Raw genomic sequence first — 26,896 nt, forward strand, 5'->3', positions numbered from 1 at the left:
TCTACACACAATACCCATAATGACAAAGCAAAAAAGTGTAAATTTATAACAAATAAAAAAATTGAAATATTACTATTCAGACCCTTTACGCAGTACTTTGGTGAAGCACCTTTGGCAGCAACTACAGCCTCAAGTCTTCTTGGATATGACGCTACAAGCTTGGCACACCTGTATTTGGGAAGTTTGTCCCATTCTTTTCTGCAGAGCCTCTCAAGCTGTGTCAGGTTGGATGGGGAGCGTCGCTGCACAGCTATTTTCAGGTTTCTACAGAGAGGTTCAAGACCAGGCTCTGGCTGGGCAAATCAAGGACATTGAGACTTGTCCCAAAGCCACTCCTGCGTTGTCTTGGCTGTGTGCTTAGGGTAATTGTCCTGTTGGAAGGTGAACCTTCGCCCCAGTCTGTGTTCCTGAGCAGGTTTTCATCAAGGATCTCTGTACTTTGCTCTGTTCAGCTGTCCCTTGATCCTGACTAGTCTCCCAATCTTGGTTTCATCAGAACAGAACATTTTGTTTCTCATGGTCTGAAAGTCTTGAGGTGCCTTCTGGCAAACTCCAAGCAGGCTGTCATGTGCTTTTTATTGAGGAGTGGCTTCGTCTGGCCACTCTACCATAAAGGCCTGATTGGTGGAGCGCTGCAGACGAACTCTAGTGCTCTGTCAGAGTGACCTCCCTGACCAAGGCCCTTCACATTTACATTTTACATTTAAGTCATTTAGCAGACGCTCTTATCCAGAGCGACTTACAAATTGGAACGTTCATACATATTCATCCTGGTCCCCCCGTGGGGAATGAACCCACAACCCTGGCGTTGCAAGCGCCATGCTCTACCAACTGAGCCACACGGGGCTTCACCCCCAATTGCTCAGTTTGGCTGGGCGGCCAGCTCTAGGTCTTCCATTTAAGAATGATGAGCCCACTGTGTTCTTGGGGGCTTCAATACTGCAGACATTTTTTGGTACCCATCCCCAGATCTGTGTCTCGACACAACCCTGTCTCGTAGCTCTACGGACAATTCCTTCGACATCATGGCTTGGTTTTTGCGCTGACATGCACTGTCAACTATGGGACCTTATATAGACAGGTGTGTGCTTTTCCAAATCATGTCCAAGCAATTGAATTTACCACAGGTGGACTCCAATCAAGTTGTAGAAACATCAAGGATGATCAATGGAAACAGGATCCACCGGATATCAAATTGCAAGTCCCATAGAAAAGGGTCTGAAAACTTATGTAAAAATATATATTTTTTGTAATTATTTAGCAACAATTTATAAAAACCTATTCTCAATGTCATTATGAGGTATTGTGTAGATTGCTGAGGATTTTTTTATAATCCATATTAAAATAAGGCTGTAACGAAACAAGATGTGGAAAAAGTCAAGGGGTCTGAATATTTTCCGAAGGCACTATACGCACACACGTATGTGGACACCCCTTCAAAATTGTGGATTTGGCCATTTCAGCCACACCCATTGCTAATATGTGAATTTTAAAAATCAAGCACACAGCCATGCAATATCCATAGCCAAACATTGGCAGTACAATGGCCTTACTGAAGAGCTCAGTGACATTCAACTTGGCACTGTCCTAGGGTGCCACCTTTCCAACAAGTCAGTTACATTACTGTCCTACTAGAGCTGGCCCGGCCAACTAAGTGCTGTTATTGTCAAGTGGAAATTCCTAGGTTCAACAACAGCTCAGCCGCAAAATGGAAGGTCACAAGCTCGCAGAACGGGACCGGCGAATACTGAAGCGCAAAAACATCGTCTGTCCTCGGTTGCAACACTCACTACCAAGTTCCAAACTGCTTCTGGAAGCAACACCAGCACAAGAACTGTTTGTCGGTAGCTTCACGAAATGGGTTTCCATGGCCGAGCAGTCGCACACAAGCCTAAGATCACCATGCGCAACACCAAGCGTCGGCTGGAGTGGTGTAAGCTCACCGCCATTTGACTCTGGAGCAGTGGAAACGCGTTCTCTGGAATCACTCATCATCTGGCAGTCTGACGGACAAATCTGGTTTCGGCGTATGCCAGGAGACCGCTACTTGCCCGAATGCAGAGTGCCAACTGTAAAGTTTGGTGGAGGAGGAATAATGTTCTGGGGTTGCTTTTCATGGTTTGGGCCTGGCCCCTTAGTTCTAGTGAAGGGAAATGTTAATGCTACAGCATACAATGACATTCTAGACGATTCTGTGCTTCCAACTTTGTGGCAACAGTTGGGGAAGACCCTTTCCTGTTTCAGCATGACAATGCCCCAGTGCACAAAGCGTGCTCCATACTGAAATGGTTTGTCGAGATCGGTGTGGAAGAACTTGATTGGCCTGCACAGAGCCCTGACCTCAACCCCATCAAACACCTTCGAGATGAATTGGAATGCCAACTGCGAGTCGGGCCTAATCTCCCAACATCAGTGCCCAACCTCACTAATGCTCATGGCTGAATGGAAGCAAGTCCCCCGCAGCAATGTTCCAAGATTTTGTGGAAATTCTTCCCAGAAGAATGGAGACTAAGGGGGAACCAACTCCATATTTATGCCCATGATTTTGCAATGAAATGTTCAACAAGGTGTCCACATACTTTTGGTTACGTAGTGCATTTCAAAAATCAGTATACTTCTTTAAATGTTTTATTTAGTTAAATAAAAGGTTAAGGAACACAACAAGTATTTGTTTTGATTAATGAGGGTGGGGCAACTGTACAGTGTGTACGTCAAAAACTCCTTCTCTCTCTCCTCTCTATCAATACCTGCTCCTCAATCATTTCCCTCCAAGGACCCAAAATTTGCCCAGATACTTTGGCCCATTTTTTGTGTATTTCTTCTTTGGGCCCCCATTATTAACCAAATTAGCATAGTTCTATGCAAAATATATATTTACAAATGTCCACGGGTTTAAGATGGACCAGTCCATCTGGAATTTGTCTTAACTGCCCTATGGCCAATCTGTTTCTGCAGCCGTCAACCACAGAGCAAAAACAAATACTCTACTAAACTGCCATGTGCTCTGTGAAGTTGGCCACAGATGTACTAGACAAAACAAGCCTGCTTTTCATTGCAGAAAGTTGTTTCCTACCCTAGCTCACTCTCCCTTTGATGATCTGAAATGACTAAATAAAGCTAGGGGAAAGCTAGTGTAACCTAGGCTACCTGGGGTGGCTGAGGTTAGAGAAACTGGTCACCTTCCACTCACAGTGAATGAGTGAGAGTGAAGGGCGGCAGAGAAGAGGCATGTTGTAGCTGGGTGAAGTGGAGTGAACAAGGACAGAGGGGGGGGTGAGTGAGGAGGGGTGGCTAATTCTCTGGAATGGAACACAGCCTAGATGGTTGTCATGGTGACAAAGGGGCCCATGCTGACAGGCCCAGTTACATTATTGTGATCTCTCTGATTCTCCGCTCTGGGTGAAGTTTCCTCAAGGTACAGATCTAGGATCACCCAATCCTAACCTTAAACATTTGTAGGGAAAATGCTAAACTGACCCAAGATCAGTGTCTAGAGTGTAACTCCACCCTACTCTGGTCCTCCTGTGACCAGCTTTGAGAACTGTATATCATTAGGGTTTGTGTATGTGTGTTCAAACCACTGCTACATCTTCTCAAAGACGACAAAGACAGACTTTTTACCTTTTCAAACTTCACTTAGAAAAACAGGCAGCAGATGCTAGAAGAGAAGACTGCCTCCACCCCAGTATTTACCATTAGTAATGAATCATGATATGAGTATGTGTCTGCATAATGACTTTGTATTGTACGTTGAATGGAGGGCTGGCTGAGAAAACGAAGACACAAGTGTTTTCCATTACACCACACAACGCAATTCTATTACACATTTTCATTGTCTTCGACACACACATAAAATAACAGATGAGGACTGTAGGAATGCAGTGCTGGCACAGCAAAGAACTTCTCGTGTTTACGTAGGCCAGAGCAGGAACAGCTTTCTCAAGTCCTCCCACTGCCAACACCGGGGTGTGTGCACTCACTCACACACACCCATTAATCTCACTTCTTAAGCAAGATAAATACAGAGACTTACTCGGTATCCAATTGAATCGGGGGAGTCCCTTAAGATGCTTCAATCTGTACTAGTGCACACACACAATCAGTGACTCACTCAAATGTAAATAGTCTTGGACTACATGCTCAGACAAGCACACTTGTCTGGCCTCCTACTCTGTTACTGGGATATAATAATTTTGAAAGTAGAAAGAGAAAAATCTGGTCCAACACTTCAAAGTGTTGTTAATAAAATAAACCTGTATATTAACCTGTGCAGACAGAGACCAAAGGCTACAGTACTAAAAATACATGGGTCACATTGTCCAAACACCCATATGAACTTTTGAACCACCTTAAACCAAGTTAACATTACAACACTCTTCAGAAATGTACACAATAATAACTTACTGTGAACAAGTACAATGCCATACAGTAATGAAGACTGATGCATCTATAGACAGTTGTCTTTTGTCACATGTAACTTTTTTTGTTGACAAATCCAGCCATTATTTCCTCATCACTTCCTCCTATGCTGTTACACAAGTTGTCTCAGAAACAAAGGAAACCTATGCTCTTTGGACTTGTGCTGGAACATTAAAAAAGGGGCAAACTAGGATTTGAACATAAAGAAATAAAAGTAACGAAAACTATCCCTTACCACCATGGCCACTGACTGCATGTTGAGGTCGCAGGGCGGCTTGAGGGCCTTGGGCCGCGTGGCGTACCAGTAGGTGGTGAGGGCGGCAAGGGCACCCACACCCATCAGCATGTTGGTGGGCAGGCTGTGCATGTACTGGCGCACATCCTCCATCTCTGGGATCCGCAGCTGTCTCAGGAGCTCCTGGGCCTGCATCTTCTCTCTGTTGTAGAGAGAGAGAGGAGAACAAACATTTAGTGCAACACATATCAGTAGTCTTTGAAAAGTTACATTTCCATCTCCCCTAGCACCTAACTACCTCCTCAATATGTAAAGACATGAAAGAACTGCATAGGGGAAAGCAATAATAGCCAAAGGAGGACTAGTGCCCGGTTCCATTCGCCGACCCCGCACACTGAGGACTGAGCACATTTGAGGTGACATGTTTTACTGCAAGGAGCTTTGGTTGAGGGTGGAGCTACATTTATTACCAACATTGTTTGTACCCATCTTATCCCCTTGGTTCTAGAAACATTATAGTAGGTACTACTGAAATTGGTTGGTCCCATTACTCTCAAATGGCTTCCTTTCCTTTGCCAGCACTCACCTATAATAAGTTGACATCTTAAAGCGACAGTAATAGTAGGCTTCCTTCATCGCATACAATCTTACACCAGTGCAGCTGACGGAAATGACGAGGAAATCACTCCAGAACATTGAGACAGAGCTACACATTTCATGAAAAACGTAAACAAGATTGGAGAGAAAGGGTTTAGCGCAACACATTTACATTTAAGTCATTTAGCAGACGCTCTTATCCAGAGCAACTTACAAATTGGTGCATTCACCTTATGATATCCAGTGGAACAACCACTTTACAATAGTGCATCTAACTCTTTTAAGGGGGGGGGGGGGTTTAGAAGGATTACTTTATCCTATCCTAGGTATTCCTTAAAGAGGTGGGGTTTCAGGTGTCTCCGGAAGGTGGTGATTGACTCCGCTGACCTGGCGTCGTGAGGGAGTTTGTTCCACCATTGGGGTGCCAGAGCAGCGAACAGTTTTGACTGGGCTGAGCGGGAACTGTACTTCCTCAGAGGTAGGGTAGCGGATGCGAGCTTCAACTGGAAGCCAGTGGAGAGAGCGGAGGAGCGGGGTGACGTGAGAGAACTTGGGAAGGTTGAACACCAGACGGGCTGCGGCGTTCTGGATGAGTTGTAGGGGTTTAATGGCACAGGCAGGGAGCCCAGCCAACAGCGAGTTGCAGTAATCCAGACGGGAGATGACAAGTGCCTGGATTAGGACCTGCGCCGCTTCCTGTGTGAGGCAGGGTCGTACTCTGCGAATGTTGTAGAGCATGAGCATGAACCTACACCTCACCAAACTGAAACCAAGGGAGGAAAATAGTTCCTTTTTAAATTTTACCCCTTTTTCTCTCCAATTTCGTGGTAGCCAATTGGTAGTTACAATCTTGTCCTGTCGCTGAAACTCCCGTACGACTCGGGAGAGGCGAAGGTCGAGAGCCGTGGGTCCTCCGAAACACAACCCAGCCAAGCCGCACTGCTGCTTGACACAATGCCCACTTTTATCCCGGAAGCCAGCCCCACCAACGTGTTGGAAACACCGTACACCTGGCGACAATGTCAGCCACAGGAGTCGCTGGTGTGCAATGGGACAAGAACTTCTCTGCCGGCCAAACCCTCCCCTAACCCGGATGACGCTGGGCAAAATTGTGTGCCGCCCCATGGGTCTCCCGGTCACAGCCGGCTGTGACAGAGCCTGGACTTGAAGCAGGATCTCTAGTGGCACAGCTACAGTAGCACTGCAGTGCCTTAGACAACTTTGTCACTTGGGAGGCCTCATAGCTCCTTGTATTATATTATTTTCCCCATCACCATACACTTGACTTGCAAACATAATGAACGCCTTAGGGGAGTCAAACTGACACTCTAAACATTCCATAAACCAATCCTGAACACAGGTTTCCGTCATGATATCAGGACACCCGCACATGGCACATCTCATTTTAGTGAGGAAGTAAGACGTGGTGACATTTCCTGTTTGGAGTGCTTTGATAGTGAGCTCACTGGAATCCCCTCTTCCCTGCACACCAGGCCAGAGCCCTGTATAAACACTTCCTTGAAGTCAGCATTAATCTCATGATCCAGCACGGTTTAATTGATCCAAGCAAAGGGGGTGGATTGATAGTCCAGTGTATAAGGCAACATGTGACAACTGCGTGGGTACTTTCTACAGCAGGGATTGTCAACAATAATCAGCCGCGGGCCGATTGTTTCTTGAGCGGCTGGTCGGGGTGCCGGAGCATAAAAACTAAATAATTTGTAGACTGCAAATTGACCACAAGAAGCACAAACAGATATATTTCACTAAAACATTTCAAACATCTATAACGCATGGGAATAATTGGGAACATATTTCCTAAATTAAAATTGATTTCCTGGTGTTGTTAACAGTCTTATGTCCAACAATGAAAATACAAAAADTATATAATTTTTTGAACAGTATTACCTTAAGGAAGAAGTTTATAGTACAAGGCCCTGAGGCTCTAGTCACTCACTCTCCACATGGAGACCAGTGTGACCGTCATAGGTCACAGTCTGTGAAGGACAGTCACCTCACAACATGTTCAATGTCAACAACTCTGTCAATACAACAACATTCAGCCAAACTGAAAGTTGCATTACTTTTCTATTTTACTTTACCAGTAAGTTGACTGAGAACACATTGTCATTTACAGCAACGACCTGGGGAATAGCTACAGGGGAGAGGGATGAATGAGCCAATTGTAAGCTGGTGGCCATGATGGTATGAAKGCCAGATTGKAAATTTAGCCAGGACACTGGGGTTAACACCCCTACTCTTACAATAAGTGTCATGGGATCTTTAGTGACCACAGAGAGTCAGGACATCCGTTTAACAACCCATCCGAAAGACAGCACCCTACACAGGGCAATGTCCCCAATCACTGTCCTGGGGGATTGGGATATTTTTTTAGACCAGAGGAAAGGGTGCCTCCTACTGGCCCTCCAACACCAATTCCAGCAGCATCTGGTCTCCAGATCTTTAAAACTAAAGACGACTACACTTCTACTCTCATTTCCCTTCAATTGTGACAGAATATTTTTTGATGATCCTGTTTGTTCTTAAAAAGCACTTTGCAGGACAGAGGTTTGTTACCATTGGGAAACTGCACTACAGTCTCAAAGGTGCTTCATCCTGTCTTGGCACAATTACAGAGATCAGAGTGAGAGGTAGAGAGAAACAGGAAAGAGTGAATAGGTCACCCTATGCTCTTTGCCCCTAGACTGCCTGCCACTATTGATGACTGAGAATGGTTAGTTAGACAGGGAGATGGCTCAATTCTGACTTCCAAGAACGGTGGCAGTCACATTTTAGCCTAAGAACATATTCAAAATATGATCTTGGCTTTGTTCACATTAATGTCAGAGAAAAAAAATAATAAAATGATATTCACATTGTGACAATCATTGAAAAATAGCCACAAAAAAAAGGGAGATAGACTAACTGCTCTGCATCAGTAGAGGTACCTTTACCTTGTATCCCTGAAGTAGTAGCAATTGCTCCCAGAGGGGACTGAGCTACTGTAGACCTTTTAGTTCTCACAACTATGAATAACAGTTTCCAGGCTAAAGTAACCCCCCCTTTCAAAACAGCAGGCGCATGAGGCGCTGACGCTCTTCTGAGCCACTCATTGGCGTTCCGCTCAAGGAGGCAGTCATTGAAAAGCGTGTGCCGGTCTGTGTTAGGACCACGAATAGGGCTGTGACTGCCATGGAAGTTTTGAAGTGACCATCGTTGTAAAAAATATATATTTTAAATTAAATACATTCTCCTCTCCTTCAATCCTGACTGCATGTGCTGCTGCTTCAGGGGCGGGGTATTGTCTAAGCAACCAACTTACTTTTTTGGAGAAATGTCCTCTGGTCTGATGAAACAAAAATAGAACTGTTTGGCAATAACGACCATCGTTATGTTTGGAGGGAAAAGCCCTGATCTCAATCCTATAGAAAATTTGTGGGCAGAACTGAAAAAGCGTGTGCGAGCAAGGAGACCTACAAACCTGACTCAGTTACAGTCATGAGGAATGGGCCAAAATGTGGTAGCTTGTGGAAGGCTACCCAAAACGTTTGACCCATGTTAAACAATTTAAAGGCAATGCTATCAAATACTAATTGAGTGTATTTAAACTTCTGACCCATAGGGAATGTGACGAAAGAAATAAAAGCTAAAATAAAATCACTACTATTATTCTGACATTTCACATTCTTAAAATAAAAATGGTGATCCTAACAGACCTAAAACAGGGAATTTTTACTAGGATTAAATGTCAGGAATTGCGAAAAACTGAGTTGAAATGTATTAGGCTAAGGTGTATGTAAACTTCGACTAATATAATTTCTAAAATTAATGTATTAACATTTTAATTTTCATGATGTCTTCATCCATTATCGTCGGTTACACGATTATAGAATTACCGTGCCAGCCCTAACCATAAAAGCTCCAATAGATCCCAATCATAGTAATTGAAGATTTAGTCCAGGATGCTAATGTTGCTAATGGCAGAGCCATCACATCTGAAACATGTTAATGAAGAAAAATCTAATCTCACGTAAACAGGCCCCGGGGTAGACCATTCGCGGGAATAGCTGGTAGCATGACGCAAACACACTGCCAGGGACATTAGAGATTATAACAAGGAAGAGGTACAGAGGGTAAATGTTGCTGTTTTTACTGAACAACCTCCAGATATGGAAAACTGCTTAGGTCAAACAAAATGGTGGAATTCTTAAGACTAGGGTAACTACCACAGCCGAATGCTCGCTATACTTAAAACCATTGCCATTTCCCTCTCAGCCCCCCTCTTATCTTTATTTCCATACCAACCTGCCCACTCTCCTAAGTGTGTGGTATGTGCATACAAGCGTCTGTGTATGCATGTATACCACACACACACGTAAGACACATGTGTGCGCGCCTCAGTCAGCTGGCCGGGGAGAGCAGGGAAAAGGGACATGCCACAGGCATCACATGGCTTGGCTGTGACTCGTTTCCAGGCTAAAGGTAACCCTCCACTGCTTCTCCCCCTCCAGCCAGCCCCTCCATAATTGGCCTGGGAGGATGATGGGCCAATGGCAGCGCTCACCCACCAGTCACCCCACTCAGACAGAAAACTGAAGACATTGGAAAAAAACTGAGGGGGGGGTGGGGGTCACAATCCAGCTGGTCTGTTTGACCGCAGAACGCACAGAATACAGTGCTGTCAACAGCTAGAAAATGGTATGTGGTTCAGTCATTTCAAGTCAAGTGCATGAGTCAGACGATCTAGGTTTATACAGAAACATTCTTGCAGATCTCCTGGATGTGTGATGTTAATAAAATATGGAGTATAACTTACTAGCTACTTTTACTTATGAAAACGAACATAGAAGAGTGGTTAACCTGAGCCATGTTCAAAGTAGAAAATTGTAAAATTCAGGTTGTTAAATGGTAGGCTACTTGTTGGTGCCCTGAACAAGTTTTGAATACAATGCAACAAAGTATTCATACTGGATAACTGTAGGGGATTGACAAGAGAAGGATCAACTATACTGAACAAAAATATAAAACACAACATGTAAAGTGTTAGTCCCATGTTTAATGAGCTGAATTAAAAGATCCCAGAATTGTTCCATGCGCAAAGCTTTAATTTCTCTCAAATTTTGCACACAAATTTAAATCCCTGTTACTGAGCAGCCTTTGCCAAGATAATCCATCCATCTCGCAGGTGCAGAATATCAAGATGCTGATTAAACAGCATAATCATTACACAGCACCTTGTGCTGGGGACAATAAGATGTGCAGTTTTGTCACAACACAATGCCACAGATGTCTCAAATTGAGGGAGCGTGCAATTGGCATGCTGACTGCAGGAATGTTCACCAGAGCTGTTGCCAGAGAATTCAATGTTCACTTCTCTACCATAAGCCGCCTCCGTAATTTTTTTACCTCCTTTTTCGTCATAGCCAATTGGTAGTTACAGTCTTGTCCATATGGGAGTTGCAGCGATGGGACTCTGGAAAGGTGAAGGTCGAGAGCTGTGCGTTCTCCGAAACACAACCCCGCCAAGCCGCACTGCTTCTTGACGCTTAACCCGGAAGCCAGCCACACCAATGTGTCGGAGGAAATACCGTACACCTTGCAACCGTGTCAGCGTGCATGCGCCCGGCCCGCCACAGGAGTCGCTAGAGCACGATGTGACAAGGACATCCCGGCCGGCCAAACCCTCCCTAACCCGGACGACACTGGAGCAATTACACGTCGCCTCATGGTTCTCCCAATCACGGCTGGCTGCGACACAGCCCCGCCTCAAAAACCGCAAACCACGTGTAACCAGGCCAGCCACACCACATCTGGCTTCTTCACCTGTGGGATCATCTGAGACCAGCCACTCGGACAGCTGACAAACTGGGTTTTCACAAAATAATTTCTACACAAAATGTCAGAAACCGTCTCAGGGAAGCTCATGTGAGTGCTCATCGTCCTCACCAGGGTCTCGACCAGACTGTTACGACGCCGAAGAACAGACTTCGATGGCCACTGGCATGCTGGAGAAGTGTGCTCTTCACAGTTTAATACCGGTTTCAACTGTACCTGGCAGATAGCATGTATGGCGTCAAGTGGGCAAGCAGTTTGCTGATGTCAACGTTGTGAACAGAGTGTCCCATGGTGTTGGTATGGGCAGGCATAAGCTACGAGATCCTGAGGCCCATTGTTGTGCCATTCATTCGCCACCATCACCTCATGTTTCAACATAATGCATGGCCCCATGTTGCAAGAATCTGTACACAAATCCAGGAAGCTGAAAATGTCCTGTACGACAGCATGTTCCAGTTCCTGCCAATATCCAGCAACAGTTTATTTTTTACCTTTTTCTCCCTGATTTTGTGATAGCAAATTGGTAGTTACAGTCTTGTCCCGTCGCTGCAACTCCCCTATGGACTCGGGGAAGGCGAAGGTCGATAGCCATGAGTCCTCCGAAACAACCCTGCCAAGCCGCACTGCTTCTTGACACACTGCTCACTTAACCTGGATGCCAGCCGCACCAATGTGACAGAGGAAACATTGCAGACAAAGTCAGCTTGCAGGCACCCGACCCTCCACAAGGAGTCACTAGAGCGCGAGGGGACAAGGAAATCCTGGCCGGCCAAACCCTCCCCTAAACCGGACGACACTGGGCCAATTGTGTCCCGCCTCATGAACCTCCAGGTCACGGGCGGCAGTGACACAGCCTGGGATCAAACTCAGGTCTGTAGTGACGCCTCAAGCACTGCGATGCAGCGCCTTAGACAGCTGTGCTACTCGGGAGGCCCCAACATCCAGCAACTTCGCACAGCCATTGAAGGAGTGGGACAACATTCCACAGGCCACAATAAACAGCCTGATCAACTCTATGCGAAGGAGAGGTGTCACACTGCATGAGGCAAATGGTGGTCACACCAGATACTGACTGGTTTTCTGATTATTATTATATTTTTTATGTATCTGTGACAAACAGATGCATATCTGTATTCCCAGTGATGTGAAATCCATAGATCAGGGCCTAATGAATTTATTTCAATTGACTGATTTCCTTATACAAAATTTAACTCTGACATCTTTGAAATTGTTGCATTTATATTTTTGTTCAGTGTAGCTTAGTTTGGCTGTAGACAATGGCTTCCCCTTGTCATAAAAGCTATGAGTTTGCTATAACGTACACAATTCAGAAAAAGCTCTTTCTAGAAACTCTAGAAAAACACGGAGCAGTGAAGCCAGATGACGTCACCAATGACACCAGGACTAAGATGATAGATCGATAAGTAAATATGCTTGATGATCTGTATATATAAAAAGAAAGAAAAAAGAAAGCGTGACTTCGCATATCTGAAAAGGAGATTGAAGACTTGAAATGGTAACACTTCCTATGAAGCAACAATGAGCGCCTATATCATGCATTGTGGTGCATTATGCAGTGTATAAGACAAAAATGCTTATAATGCATTAAAGAGATGGAAATGTACAGTATGTCTTACTAAAAAAGAGAATAAAAATATTGAACAGTTTACCTCGTGTTTCCATCTCACACCCAGTCACAAACAAAGACACAAATAGCATTTAAAGGAAAGTCCAGGAATGAGCTTATTCTGAACCAAGTCAACTCCCCTACCCCTGAGACAGACCAATAGACAGGTACCACACCGGGGTTCAAATATATTAACAATTTTGAGCATTTGATTAAGTCTACCTGGAGTGCCAGATGGGGCGGGATTTGAAGTTGGGACTTTTCTACTGGTTTATCGAACCAGACAGGCTCAAACCGGCACAGAAATTATGTTTAATGTATTTGAAACCCAGGTCTGAAAAGGCACGCAAACAAGACACTCCAGTCTATTCAGGTTAAGAGTGTTAGACTTCAAGGAAGTGAAAGCCCCAGAGATTGTCAGCTTGACGACTGGGATCTGTATTAAGCACACTAGCCCAAGTACTGAAGCCAGGCTTTTAAACCTTTCCCACTCCTAAGCCTGTTCCAGATACAACCGATAGCCCCTACCCACTCTTAGGCCTGCTTCAGATACAATGCCTAGCCCATTCCAAGGCCTGGTCCAGAAACACATCCTCTAAAGCTAAAGTCAAGGGAATTCTTTAGAAGACTAGGGATTTAAACTGCTATAGGTGTATGAAAGCAGCGTGCTAGCTCAGTTTCAATTGTTTACAGTTAGAAATGCCCAGAGGGCTTACACTGTCACAATACCAGCAACTCCACTTCTAGATGTACAGTGTATTCATTGAAGTGGGACTTTCTGAACCTGGCAATTGCAGACATAAATCTAATTCAAATAGAGGTCACTGAGATAGAACATCCAGGAACATTCAGGAAGATGCAATTCTGTAACGTTGCACCTTCCTGAAAAGCCCCTCTTGAATCCACCTTGAATTCTCAGGACCAAAGCCAACAGGCTTCCAGTCTCAGTGATGTGAAAATTCCCATAAATTGGAAAATCAGCAGCACCATCCCTGTAGCATATTGATTCTCTCCTGAATTAGCACAGTATGGATACTCTAGCCTAGTGCAACAACCTTTGGCATACAGAAAAACCCCTCAAAACCGCCATGCACTATTCAGTTATTGAATAGGCTGTGTGTGCGTGCGTGTTGTGATTTGTTAAGCGCTGATGCCTCATTGATAATTCAACAGCATTAGCTACAAATAGCTCTGGAGGATGTTGTAGTAAAGGGGCAGGGGGATCGTTATTCTATACATACAAAGTTGTTAACATACGAGACACATACACACACGTTGGGGGAAGCATAATAGATTTATTTCACTGCAAGGGAGCAGGGAGGTCAATCTAGACTAGTGTGACTGAGGTGGCTAGTTGTGGAATGACTGTAGGGGGTGGGGAGGTGGAGGTAACTGCAAAGTGATCCATCCTTCTATAATTAGCCCTGCACGGACACAGCCTCATCTTTCACCCTCAATCCCCACTCCGCTTTGGACACAAAAGTGACTTTGATGGGGAGAGCAGCATTCATGAGGACAGCAGGTGACCCGAGAGGAAATCAAATGTGCTGGGTCACGACCACACTGTACAGGGTCATAGAGAGATGGGACATTGGGGAGGGGTGAATGTGAGGGAAGGTTGTCCGCACTGCAGGCATGGCTCGGTGACTGCAGCCTCCCGGTCAACAGGACCGAAAGACAGTAGTCTGCTAAAATGGCTTCAAAACTAGCCATAGCCCGGTCACAGATCTGTTTGTGCCATCTTGCCAACTCCTATGGTCATTCTCACACCTAACTGTAGCCATATAGCACAAACAGATGTGGGACCAGGCTTACCTAACCTGCCAAGTTTCCATGAGGCTCCCACCAACACACTGCAGATTCAACCACAGATAGTAGAATCCCTTTATTTGCCAAGACCCATCACACCCATTTACAAACAAAACCAGGGTCAGCACTTTTAATTGGAAATTACATTTACAGATTGCACCTAAGAATCTGAGTCTGGGCTATGAATCCTAAAAACATGGTAGAGGACAATTTCAAAGTCATACTTTATAAAATCAGACCCAAACCTAGTTCAATTTCAAACTGCATGTGCGTTTGTCAAAAAGCCATTCATAACCATGATCCATAAGAGAATAGCTCTGTACGCATCTCTCTACATGTARCATCAAACACAAAGCGCCAAACCTGCTGTCTTAACATTCAAATAAAATGTAGGGGTGCAAAGGTTTAGTAAATCCATGCGTCACGGTTCGGTTCATACCTCGGTTCAAAAAGACTTCGTGTTACAGGATAAATTGTCATCCAGTGGTGAAGAACCATTAGGCCTAAACCCCAAATGTTATATTTATAAATCACATTCATACATATTTTTATATCAACAGTTCGTTACAGCACTCCGATCCCACTGTGGCTATACATTATCATCTTTTTTTTTTTAGGGACTATTGATTTTCTTCGCAAACAATTTAAAATCACCACCCTTTCACACCGAAATGCTACAAACTCAAAACAATTTGGACTAATATCCATTTAGCATCTAACTATCAATGGAAAGCATTAAACACCCTTAATCTCCTCAGCTTTAGCCCATTTAGCCGTTTACAGAGACAGAGGTAAGCAGGTAAGCTCTAAAATTCCACTCAACGGAATATGGTTCTCGCCAATGACGCGCTAATACCTTACAGCTCACCCCTGCCCGAGTGCCGATTTCCTGTTTGACCAGGCCGTGGTCAGAGCCTTGGTAGAAGTGTTGTGTAAATAAAGGCTCACTGACTTGCTGTGGCCTGAGGGCTTTGGCCGTTAGTAACCCCCGCCAAAGACGAGCGGCGCAGGCGGGTCGCGGTGGAGAGGCAGTGCACCCTTGGCCCTGTTCCACAGAGTGGTGTGAGAAGGGAGGGAGAGAGAACAGGAGAGAGAGAGCTCCGTAATCTGAAGTGGAAAGTGCTAGATTCTCATGTGAGAGACGCCGAACATTCGAGACGACCAAGAGTTTTTTTTCTCCACACCACAAGCCTCCATTTCCAGATTAACTTGAATGGTTTGGGATGAATGCTGTCATTGTACTTCAAAGCTGACAGGACAAGAATCCTCCACATGATAATCACAATCACAAGTTTGTAAACTAGAGCAATTGGTCTGTGTGCATCGCAGCAAATTAAATCAAATGGTATTTGTCACATGCGCCGAATACAACAGCTGTAGACCTTACAGTGAAAGGCTTACTTACAAGCCCTTACCCAACAACGCCGTTCAAGAAAACACCTAAAAATAAGACATAAGAATAACTAATTATTAAAGAGCAGCAGTAAATAACAATAGCGGTGCTATATACAGGGGGAACCGGTACAGAGTCAATGTGCGGGGGCACCGGTGTAAAGGTAATATGTGCATGTAGGCAGGGCAATATGGCCAAAATCTCATATCACGATATAGGTCATTTCATATCCCGATAATGATACATATTACGATATTGCACATTATGTAAATTCAATGAATAAATAGTTTATATAAAATTACCACATGTAAAGGCCTACTTCTTACTACCTTTTGAATTATACTCAACATGTAAAAAGGTACTCTCATATTTGATTCTTTCTCCTTTTATTTAGAACCTTGGTGCAAATTTTCAATTAAGCATGGAACAGAATACGAATGTATAAAAATCTGCAAATAAAAGATAGATAGATATATATACACACACTTTTTTTAGGGGGGGGGGTGGGCTTGCCTGTTTTGTGTGTTATTTTGGCATTAATGTGTCACATATCAATTTGCATTTGGTACATTGGGTCGGGTGTTAGCGCCAATTCACGAAACCCCCGTTTCTCGACCGTGTAAATTGGGGCCATGTCTTTGCAGATGTAAGTTGTAACGGCAGCTGTTCTCATTCCATCTTCGTGATTCTTTGCCATAGGGTGTGCCGTGGGCAAAAGCCTCCTGCAACAGAGTTGGGGGGTTTGTGTTGAGCATTCGACTGTACTTTTGTGAGTCTCATCCGTAGACTCTCTCCGTACTGTTTCACATGAATCTTGCGTAGGTGGTAAAAGAAGTTAGTGGTGTTTGAGCCCGTTGTCGGTACCGGCATGAGGAATATTTTGCAGAGGACRGTTTTCTGGTCCGTGTCAGACTTCACACCCAAACCACGTCCATCTGACCAAAGTAGCCCCTCTTTTAGGTACGAGCTCCGTGTCGCCGTACTCTGTGTCACATTCACTCTCCTCCATGTTTTTTTGTGAAAGAATGCAAAGGGTAGTCCAAATGACAAGAAATATTGCTGTAAAGAGTGTGATTTACAACAACGAAATAAACGATAGAGCATAATATGATACCATAGACATTTTATCGTCACACGATAAATATATATATATATTATATAGTCATATCGCCCAGCCCTACATGTAGATATTCACTTTAAGACTATGCATAGATAATAACAGCGATAATAATAGCAGCAGCATTCCAGAGGTGGGGGGGATGCAAATAGTCTGGCTGGCCATTTGATTAGTTGTTCAGGAGTCTTACGGCTTGGGGGTAGAAACTATTTAGGAGCCTCTTGGACCTGGCGCTCCGTTACCGCTTCCCATGCAGTAGCAGAGAGAACAGTTAATGACTAGGGTGGCTGGAGTCTGACAATTTTTAGGGCCTTCCTCTGACACAGCCTGGTACAGAGGTCCTGGATGGCAGGAAGCTTGGCCCCGGTGATGTACTGGTCCTACGCACTACCCTCTGGAGTGCCTTGCAGTCGGAGGCCGAGCAGTTGCCATACCAGGCAGTGATGCAACCAGTCAGGATGCTCTAGAACCTTTTGAGGATCTGAGGAACCATGCCAAATCTTTTCAGTCTCCTGATGTGGATTAGGTTTTGTCGTGCCCTCTTCACAACCGTCTTTGTGTGCATGGACCATGTTAGTTTGTTGGTGACGTGGATGCCAATGAACTTGAAGCGCTCAATCTGCTCCACTACAGCCCAGTCGATGAGAATGGGGGCGGGCTCGGTCCTCCTTTTCCTGTAGTTCACAATCATCTCCTTTGTCTTGATCACGTTGAGGGCGAGGTTGTTGCCCTTGCACCACATGGTCAGGTCTCTGACCTCCTCCCTATAGGCTGTCTCATCGTTGTCGGCTATCAGGCCTACCACTGTTGTCATCAGAAAACGTAATGATAGTGTTGGAGTTGTGCCTGGCCGTGCAGTCATGAGTGAACAGGGAGTACAGGAGGGGACTGAGCACGCACCCCTGAAACGCGGATGTGTTGTTACCTACCCTTACCACCTTGGGGCAGCCTGTCAGGAAGTCCAGGATCCAGTTGCAGAGGGAGGTGTTTAGTCCTGAGTTTAGTGATGAGCTTTGAGGGCACTATGGTGTTGAACGCTGCGATGTAGTCAATGAATTAGCATTCTCACATAAGTGTTCCTTTTGTCCAGGTGTGAAACGGCAGTGTGGAGTGCAATACAGACTGCATCATCTGCGGATCTGCTGGTGCGGTATGCAAATTGGAGTGGTTCTAGGGTTTCTGGAATAATGATGTTGATTTGAGCCATGACCAGCCATTCAAAGCATTTCATAGCTACCGACGTGAGTGCTATGATTTGGTAGTCATTTAGGCAGGTTACCTTAGTGTTCTTGGGCACTGGGACTATGGTGGTCTGCTTGAAGTTAGTATTACAGACTCACAGGGAGAGGTTGAAAATGTCAGTGAAGACACTTGCCAGGTTGGTCAGTGCATGCTCAGAGTACACGTCCTGGTAATCTGTCTGACCCTGCGGCCTTGTGAATGTTGACTTGTTTAAAAGGTCTTACTCACATCGGCTGTGGAGAGCGTGATCACACAGTCGTCCGGAACAGCTGATGCTCTCATGCATGTTTCCGTGTTACTTGCCTCGAGGCGAGCATATTTAACTCTGGTATGCTCGTGTCACTGGGCAGCTCTCGGCTGCGTTTTCTTTTGTAGTCTGTAATAGTTTGCAGGCCCTGCTACATCCGACGAGTGTCGGAGCGGCAGCTCTACCCTTTAGCTCAGTGCGAATGTTGCCTGTAATCCATGGCTTCTGGTTGGGGTACGTACGGTCACTATGGGGACAACGTCATCGATGTAATTATTGATAAAGCCAGTGCCTGATGTGGTGTACTCCTCAATCCCATCAGAAGAATCGAGGGAGAGCTTGGAACACATCTCTGTGTTTAAATAAATGCATAGGCCCCTGCCCCGTGTCTTACCAGAGGCTCCAGTTCTGTCGAGAGTGTGTATAACCCGCCAGCTGTATGTTCTTAATGTCGTAACGGGGATATGGGCCTGGTGTCTGTATTATATCCTTCCCCTCTGACTCATTGAAGAAGAACTCTTGGTCCAGTTTTAGGTGAGCCATCGCAGTTCTGATTTCCAGAAGCTCTTTTCAGTCATAAGAGACGGTAGCAGCAACACTATGTACAAAACAAGATACGAACAACGCAAAAAAACTAACAAAATAGCATGGTTGGTTATTAAGAGCCAATAAGACCCGTGTTACTGACAGGCAATTCCACGGTAACGGCATTGCAACTCACTTAATATCTATGGCAAAAAATATATATAATTTAAAAGTAACGAACCATACAACTCTATGCACAAGGACTACTTAACAATTTTCAGACATATTTACAAAAACACATTTATTGGAAGTACTGTGCAGGTACAAAGTTTGGTAACAGAATTTCAGTAAAATCCCCTTTAGGTGACCACGTTTTCCATAAACTCTTAAATATCGGCTCTGAATTAAGAATAAAAAAATGTCTGCAGAAAGAGTGAGGTGTCAGCTATGACATGACACCTGGAGTTTAAAAAAATATACGTCCACCCGGTGTCGGTCAGTGCTCTTTGGGTGAGGATGCTGGTTAAATGGAAAGAGGGTCATGAAACTGTCGGTCTCAAAGTAACTGACCGTTAATTAACAAACACGTTTAGCATCTCCTGGCTTCCACAGAGTCTTCAAACCACTGATGCAGACCGTAGGAACATCTATATTTTAAAAAGTCTAATATATCCATTTTATATAGCCTACATCACAATAAATCCATTATTTATTTTAGACAGTTCTAAAGAAACATGACATAGAAAATGTAGCCCATTTCAGAAGAACAGAATATTCTGAGTTTACCTTATGTTAGGCCCTGATCTGGCTATTCCATATGGCTGTGGGCTACACTAGTTAATTTAGCAGACAAAGTTTGCTTAGAATTATGTGGCATTATTTTACAGTATGAGGAATACAAATGAACATAGACTGATATTTTCTCCAAAGATTTCCAATGGAGTGTTGAGCAATTAACAATGAAACAGTTCCTCCTTCTGAAAAAAGTAATGAAAGGCATGAGCTCTGCTTCTTACGCAGGCTGCACACACTTCAGTCTCTCATTTACAATTTAACAAGCACTTGATAATTCTCACCGATCAGACTATTCTTAATTTAATCTGGTCTTTACATATAGCCTATGGATGGAACCATTTATTTTATTTAGAATGGCCTACAACAACAACAAAAGTTATCCATAGCCTGTACTCAAATAGCGAATGAGGTTGTTATTAATATGCAAGCATAGGCAGTGCATCCATAAGGCTAGGGGAAGCTTTTGCTAAAGTACATTGAATTAAAATTGCCAAAAATATATAGCCTACTCTCGTCTATACAAAAGTTCAAAAAAATAATCATTCAAAATAGGCTACTAAAGCATGATTTGGCCACAGAAAATCATTTGATTGTAAATAGTATTGCATAGTCGGAAGGAAATGCAGCAGACTAGGTTATTGTTAAATTGCGACTGTCTGAAAAGTAGAGAGGCCAAGCCAGGCATATCGCAATATTTCATAATACAAATTGCAGGAAAACATGGTTTGGAAAGTAAATGCTGTAAAGAGAAGACAATGAGGCGACTCATCTGTCTTTTAGTTATCAAAATTCTCAATTTAACCGAGCGAACAACAGTATAGCCCATCTTATTGGCACCAGCGGAGAGCATCGGCAATATCCCAGGTGAGTGCGCACATTCACTATTTATCATCATTGTTGGGTCAGTGCTACTTACTATTTTTGGGGGGGAATTATTTCCTCCTCCTATTTAGAGGGACATCATATACTTTGTCTCTCCCTTTCTTGTAGGCCTATTATATGGACAACATAGTTCTTATTGAGCCATTTGTCTGTGTCAGCAGAGTAGGCTACCCTGTAATTTGTCATTTAAAAAAGATTCTGCTAGTGTCTCCAGTCATATAAAGTGTAGTAGAATTGCATGAAATGTCTTTTTATAAAGAAAAGCCATATTTTTCCCGATGCAAAGAAATAAGCCATGCAAAAAAAGCCAGGCTTCCCCCCAAAAATGTTTGGGATTTGGCTTCACTACCATCACATTGAGAGAAATATTTAATTGACAGAAACAACTTGGAATTGTTGCATCTCGTTGAATTGTCTTCTGGTGGCTGGCTAGCTAAAATTGTCCCATTCCTAAATTAACCATGGATGGAGATAGGGATTTGGACTTGTGGTTTTACTTTATTCTCCGTAATAGCCAATGATTACGGATCAAAACCATAAATTCATACATTGTGTCCCTGGACTGAGAGGATGGAAGTTCAAAATGTAGCTAAATGTAGAAGGCTAATGTTAGCTAGTTAACGTTGCCCATGAAAGGAAATTAGGCTAGCGAGCAAGTATTTTAGATAGGTAGCCTAGGACAACAAAATATAAAGGCGTGTCCTGTATGACAGTCATAGACCATGTTGTCAACATGAAAGAGGATGGCATTGGCATTTCTCTACAAGTAGAGTGAGTCAACATGTTTTTTCTACTTGCACAAAAATCAGAACCATGAGCAGCCACATATTTAGCTTAAGTAGATTGGACAAATAGTTTTTGGTATCATCTAGTTATCATTGTAATGGCTCAGTTTTCACATGTGTTTGTGCAGTGACTGGGCTTATAAGAACACGTTTCACTAGGCTCTGTAGGCTGTGTTCTCTAACGGTGTTCCAGGGGACCTAGGACTATAGGCTACGTTTGGAGCTATTTGTCCCGTTTAGTTAGATACCAACCTTATCAAAACATATAGGCCTATGGGCTAGGCTACATGATGTGTGTGACTGATTTGAAAAAGTTGCCTAACTGCACATGCTGGGCATCATTCACAAGTGAAAAGAATGGAAATGAGATAAGAAAAAGATGCGTCCCTTTTTCAGAACCCTGTCTTTCAAAGAATTCGTAAAAATCCAAATAACATCACAGATCTTCATTGTAAAGGTGTAAAGGGTTTAAACACCATTTCCCATGCATGTTCAATGAACCATAAACAATTAATGAACATGCACCTGTGGAACGGTCATTTACAGTTTACAGACGGTAGACAATTAAGGTCACAGTTATGAAAAATTAGCACACTAGAGGCCTTTCTACTGACTCTGAAAAACACCAAAAGAAAGATGCCCAGGGTCCCTGCTCATCTGCGTGAACGTGCATTAGGCATGCTGCAAGGAGGCATGAGGACTGCAGATGTGGCTAGGGCAATAAATTGCAATGTCCGTACTGTGAAATGCCTAAGACTGCGCTACAGGGAGACAGGACGGACAGCTGATCGTCCTCGCAGTGGCAGACCCGGTGTAACAACACCTGCAGAGGATCAGTACATCACACCTACGGGACAGGTACAGAATGGCAAAAACTGCCCGAGTTACACCAGGAACGCACAATCCCTCCATCAGTGCTCAGACTGTCCGCAATAGGCTGAGAGAGGCTGGACTGAGGGCTTTGTAGGCCTGTTGTAAGGCAGGTCCTCACCAGACATCACCGGCAACAATGTCGCCTATGGGCACAAACCCGTCGCTGGACCAGACAGGACTGGCAAAAAGTGCTCTTCACTGACGAGTTGCGGTTTTGTCTCACCAGGGGTGATGGTCGGATTCGCGTTTATCATCAAAGGAATGAGCGTTACACCGAGGCCTGTACTCTGGAGCTGGATCGATTTGGAGGTGGAGGGTCCGTCATGGTCTGGGGCGGTGTTTCACAGCATCATCGGACTGAGCTTGTTGTCTTTACAGGCAATCTCAACGCTGTGCGTTACAGGGAAGACAGCCTCCTCCCTCATGTGGTACCCTTACTGCAGGCTCATCCTGACAGGACCCTCCAGCATGACAATGCCACCAGCCATACTGCTCGTTCTGTGCGTGATTTCCTGCAAGACAGGAATGTCAGTGTTCTGCAATGGCCAGCGAATAGCTCGGATCTCAATCCCATTTAGCACGTCTGGTACCTGTTGGATCGGAGGGTGAGGGCTAGGGCCATTCCCCCCAAGAAATGTCTGGGAACTTGCAGGTGCCTTGGTGGAAGAGTGGGGTAACATCTCACAGCAAGAACTAGCAAATCTGGTGCAGCCCATGAGTAGGAGATGCACTGCAGTACTTAATGCAGCTGGTGGCCACACCAGATATTGACTGTTACTTTTGATTTTCACACCCCCTTTGTTCAGGGACACATTACTCCATTTCTGTTAGTCAAACATCTGTGGAACTTGTTCAGTTTGTGTCTCAGTTGTTGAATCTTGTTATGATCATACAAATATTTACACTTGTTAAGTGAATGAGTAGGAAAGTGTATCCATAGGCTTGCGTTGTTGTTATTATTACATCTCAATTTAAGTCCACAAATGGATGTAGCAATTGTAGATTTAAAATCTGTCAAGTCTAACTTTAGACCGCTAACTGCACTTAGATTGAAGATTAAGCAACAAGAAGGCCTAAACTTCCTGAGGATTTCCGCCTTTGATAATAAAAAAWTTATAAATTGACACAGTGTGGTCCATCTTGTAGTCCATCTCCTACTTCATGCATACGGTCATAAAAAAATATGTTTCCGGATCTCTTTTGTGGCACATTTGGAGAGATGTAACATCTGTAACATACAAATACAAACCAGAATCCCTTTGTAATATATCGTAAAAGGCATGAGAAGATCTTCTGTAGAAGTTGCCACATGGTTGTCAGTCAACACATCACTTCATATCTGAATTCAAAGAGGCATGAATTCATGCTACTACTGGCACCTTTTTTTATTATGCGGACTACTCCAGATTTTCGGGAACACACTGCCCCTGGGGGTTGTAGTCAACTATCAATAAGAGACATTCACCTTTCACCTATAAAAAAAAAAAAAAAAAANGGACCCGCTTCGGGAAAGTCGTATTCCTGGTCGTAGTGCTGGTAAGTTGACGCCACTCTGATATCTAATTCTTCCCGGCTCTATGTAATAACACTTAAGATTTTCTGGGCTAACAATGTAAGAAATAAAACATTWAAAAAAAAAAAATACTGCAAAGTTTCCTAAGGACTAGAAGCAAAGCAGCCCTCTCTGTCGGCACCATTTTGTGGCACMTTTGGAGAGATGTAACATAGGCAAATACGAACCAGACTTCGTAGCAGAATACCTTTGTAATATATAGTAAAAGGCGTGTGAAGATCTTCTGTAGATGTTGCCACATGGTTGTCAGTCAACACCTCCGTTCATATCTGCATTTGACATGAATTCAAAGACATGAATGCATGCTACTAAAGGAAGGTTGTATAGGGGTTGGTTTCAGACCAGATCTAGGAGCTTTTAGGCAAAAAAAAAGATAGGGTGGGATTGGGAACGTGAACCAGGCAACAGGTGGCACACAGCCTGGCTGGATGATGAATGGTGTAAACAGGGACCGGTTCAGGATGGTGCAACGTTACAGAAACGTTCATATAGAAAAGCATTGAGTAGAACAGATATGGTTGTCTGTCTTGTAGAATAAGAAACCATGTTACCTGTATTTGTTACACTTCTATCTGCGACGTTGTGAACATTTCACCTCACCGAAACACATCCCTGGTGACCCCTTCCGTGTGTTCCATAAGCGCCAGCTGCTAGTCAACTAGCTGCCTACTTTTGTGGCATCTACTTAATTGACTAACAAATTGGGGTGCATCAGATGCAACCAAATCTGATTTTGAAGGGCAAACATTTTTGCAGGGGGGCATGCCACCACTCCCCCTTAGGTTGTAGTTAATAAGAGACATTCACCTTTCACCTAAAAACTGTCTTCAACAGCAGTACTGTAATATACTGACAAAATATCTCCTTTGTAGTATATGAACAATGCAACTCCATATGATAACCACATGGCAGACCAATCCAGTGAAAAAGGGTTCGCATCTCAAGTATATTGTCAACAGGAGGCAGTTAAAACCAGCGCACTCAGTAAGTCAATGTCAAAAACAGACTCCAGGCAACATTCCACACAATTCCTCTAATGCGGTTGTCTGCTGTACCACAATGAGCCAGGTATAGGCCTAGCTTATGACATCAAATGTTCAGGTGTTCTACCAAACCAAGTTTAAATGGCACCTGTCATTATTTGAACTTGGGCCTAATAAGTAGGCTACAACCATTGGTAGCAAGTGTATGTCTTTGAAATAGCTGTGAACTTGAACTTGAAGCCACCCTGGACTGGCCTGGGCAGGGTTAAGAAAGTGTGCATTACAGCTTTCTGGCAAAGAACATTGAAGACTTAGTAACACCAACAGGTCTAAACCTTGCCACCTGTACTAAGCTTAATAATGCTTAGGAATTAACTGTTTAGCGAAAGAAAAAAAGAAACCTTCATTTGAGAAGGTCACTAAGACTGAAACCCTGAGTAGGCCTAATGCAGCATTAATAGGCTTTGAGCTACTCTTTGAAAAAAAATTGCTACATTGCAATTTCAACAGAACCTTGCACGATCACTTAAATGGGTATCCCAATTTCACTTTAAAATGAAACATGATAAAGAAAGTTACTGTTAATTCCAAAATAATCAAAAGTATTTGAATTGTTTTCTCTATGCGTCGGAGTAGCCTATCGCTTTTGTTTTACTAATGGAAATATTGTATTTTATATTGCTTGTTTAAATAAAAGTTTTAAAAAGTATACAAATGAACCTATGAATATTTTTCGAGAATCACTGATAGTAACTCAGCAAACTGTCTCGAGGCAAATGACAAGGCGGGGATGCCACAACACGAGTTTGACAATGGATACATTGTCTCCTTTTAAACTTATATTACAATATTAGCGAATTAACTAACAATGGCGTCATTCGGGCTCCTTTCACAAGTCCTAAAAGCGCGCATCACGATAATAAACGTTTCTAAACAAAGTTGAGTGTCTCACAAACGTAGTATCTCCTTTCAGTTTACGGCCTTTTTATTCAATCTCTTCCACTAGACTGCCTTAGAAATTTCGTCTTTACAGTTTGCGGTCGCAAGAAGTTGATATATAGTTTACAGGAAGAAAAATGTATACAGCAGATAGCTATTTTTATGACTACGTGTTGATTCACCGAGCATGCTACGAAATAGGGAACGCCTGTAAAATATAAATATTGTTTTTGTATAGGCCTACGTCTTAAAATACGTAGTCTATCCAGCCAGCGATGTGCACGTAATCTGTATTGATAATATGATGGATATTATCTACATTTAAAACGAGTTAATCCACCATCAGACATCTAACGTTACGCCTTTTGAAAACTGAGCGACTGTTGTTTTTTTAATGACCCAGTTATTGCGCAAACAAACAAACAATAATGTATTTCTTATTTTTACATAGTTATTGAGCACAAACTTGGAATAATATAATTGAACAGGCAAAGCATAAAGTTAAACATCCAACAAACCTGTGTCAGGCAGCCTCCTARGCGTGAACCATTCACAATCTTTAAAGAGGATGTAGCGCTCAACAGTGGATCTCTCTTGTAAAGCAGCTGCTTGGCCAATCAGTGATGCTGTCTAATTTTTTCCCCATGCATTTTCAAAGGCGTGTTTTCATTGGACAATTTTTATTGAACGTTACGTACGCGTCCATTTTTTGCACATTCCATCACACTTTATTTACGTCACATTATTCAATAAATATTTAATCACCGAAAGAGTTGCAGATCAAATTTGCTCAAACAACTTCTATTTGTTTATTAAAGATGCTTCGGATGCAAGTTTGTTCCGACAAGTTCAATTTTGTTCCAAATTCAATTTCAATACAATCTTTAACAGAGCAATTCATGTAGCCTAGGATTTTATTACATTTTTTGTTGTTTTTGACAACACAGTTTTGCCACATTATCAGACATCCATTAATTTTCTCATAYGGACAAACTATGATATTCCACCAGGGTAAAGGAC

The 26,896-nt window shown here is 43.4% G+C and overlaps 1 protein-coding gene across 3 annotated transcripts in view; it reads right to left on the reverse strand.

The window, feature by feature from the left end:
* acsl1a (acyl-CoA synthetase long chain family member 1a) overlaps positions 1-26,490 on the reverse strand; it is a 51,864-nt gene extending 25,374 nt beyond the window's left edge. For 2 of the 3 annotated variants that reach the window (XM_023998349.1, XM_023998350.1), the window contains exons 1-2: positions 26,395-26,490; positions 4,655-4,856 (exon numbers count right to left, since the gene is read on the reverse strand). In XM_023998349.1, coding sequence (XP_023854117.1) covers positions 4,655-4,849 — 195 coding nt within the window. In that variant the 5' untranslated portion in view covers positions 4,850-4,856; positions 26,395-26,490. Of the gene's footprint in view, positions 1-4,654; positions 4,857-23,760; positions 23,854-26,394 lie in introns of all 3 variants that reach the window. The other variant, XM_024147421.2, reaches the window with a different exon arrangement.
* Positions 26,491-26,896: the final 406 nt, after the last annotated feature.

This window comes from Salvelinus sp. IW2-2015, linkage group LG13, assembly GCF_002910315.2.
Source record: "Salvelinus sp. IW2-2015 linkage group LG13, ASM291031v2, whole genome shotgun sequence".
NCBI lineage: Eukaryota > Metazoa > Chordata > Actinopteri > Salmoniformes > Salmonidae > Salvelinus > Salvelinus sp. IW2-2015.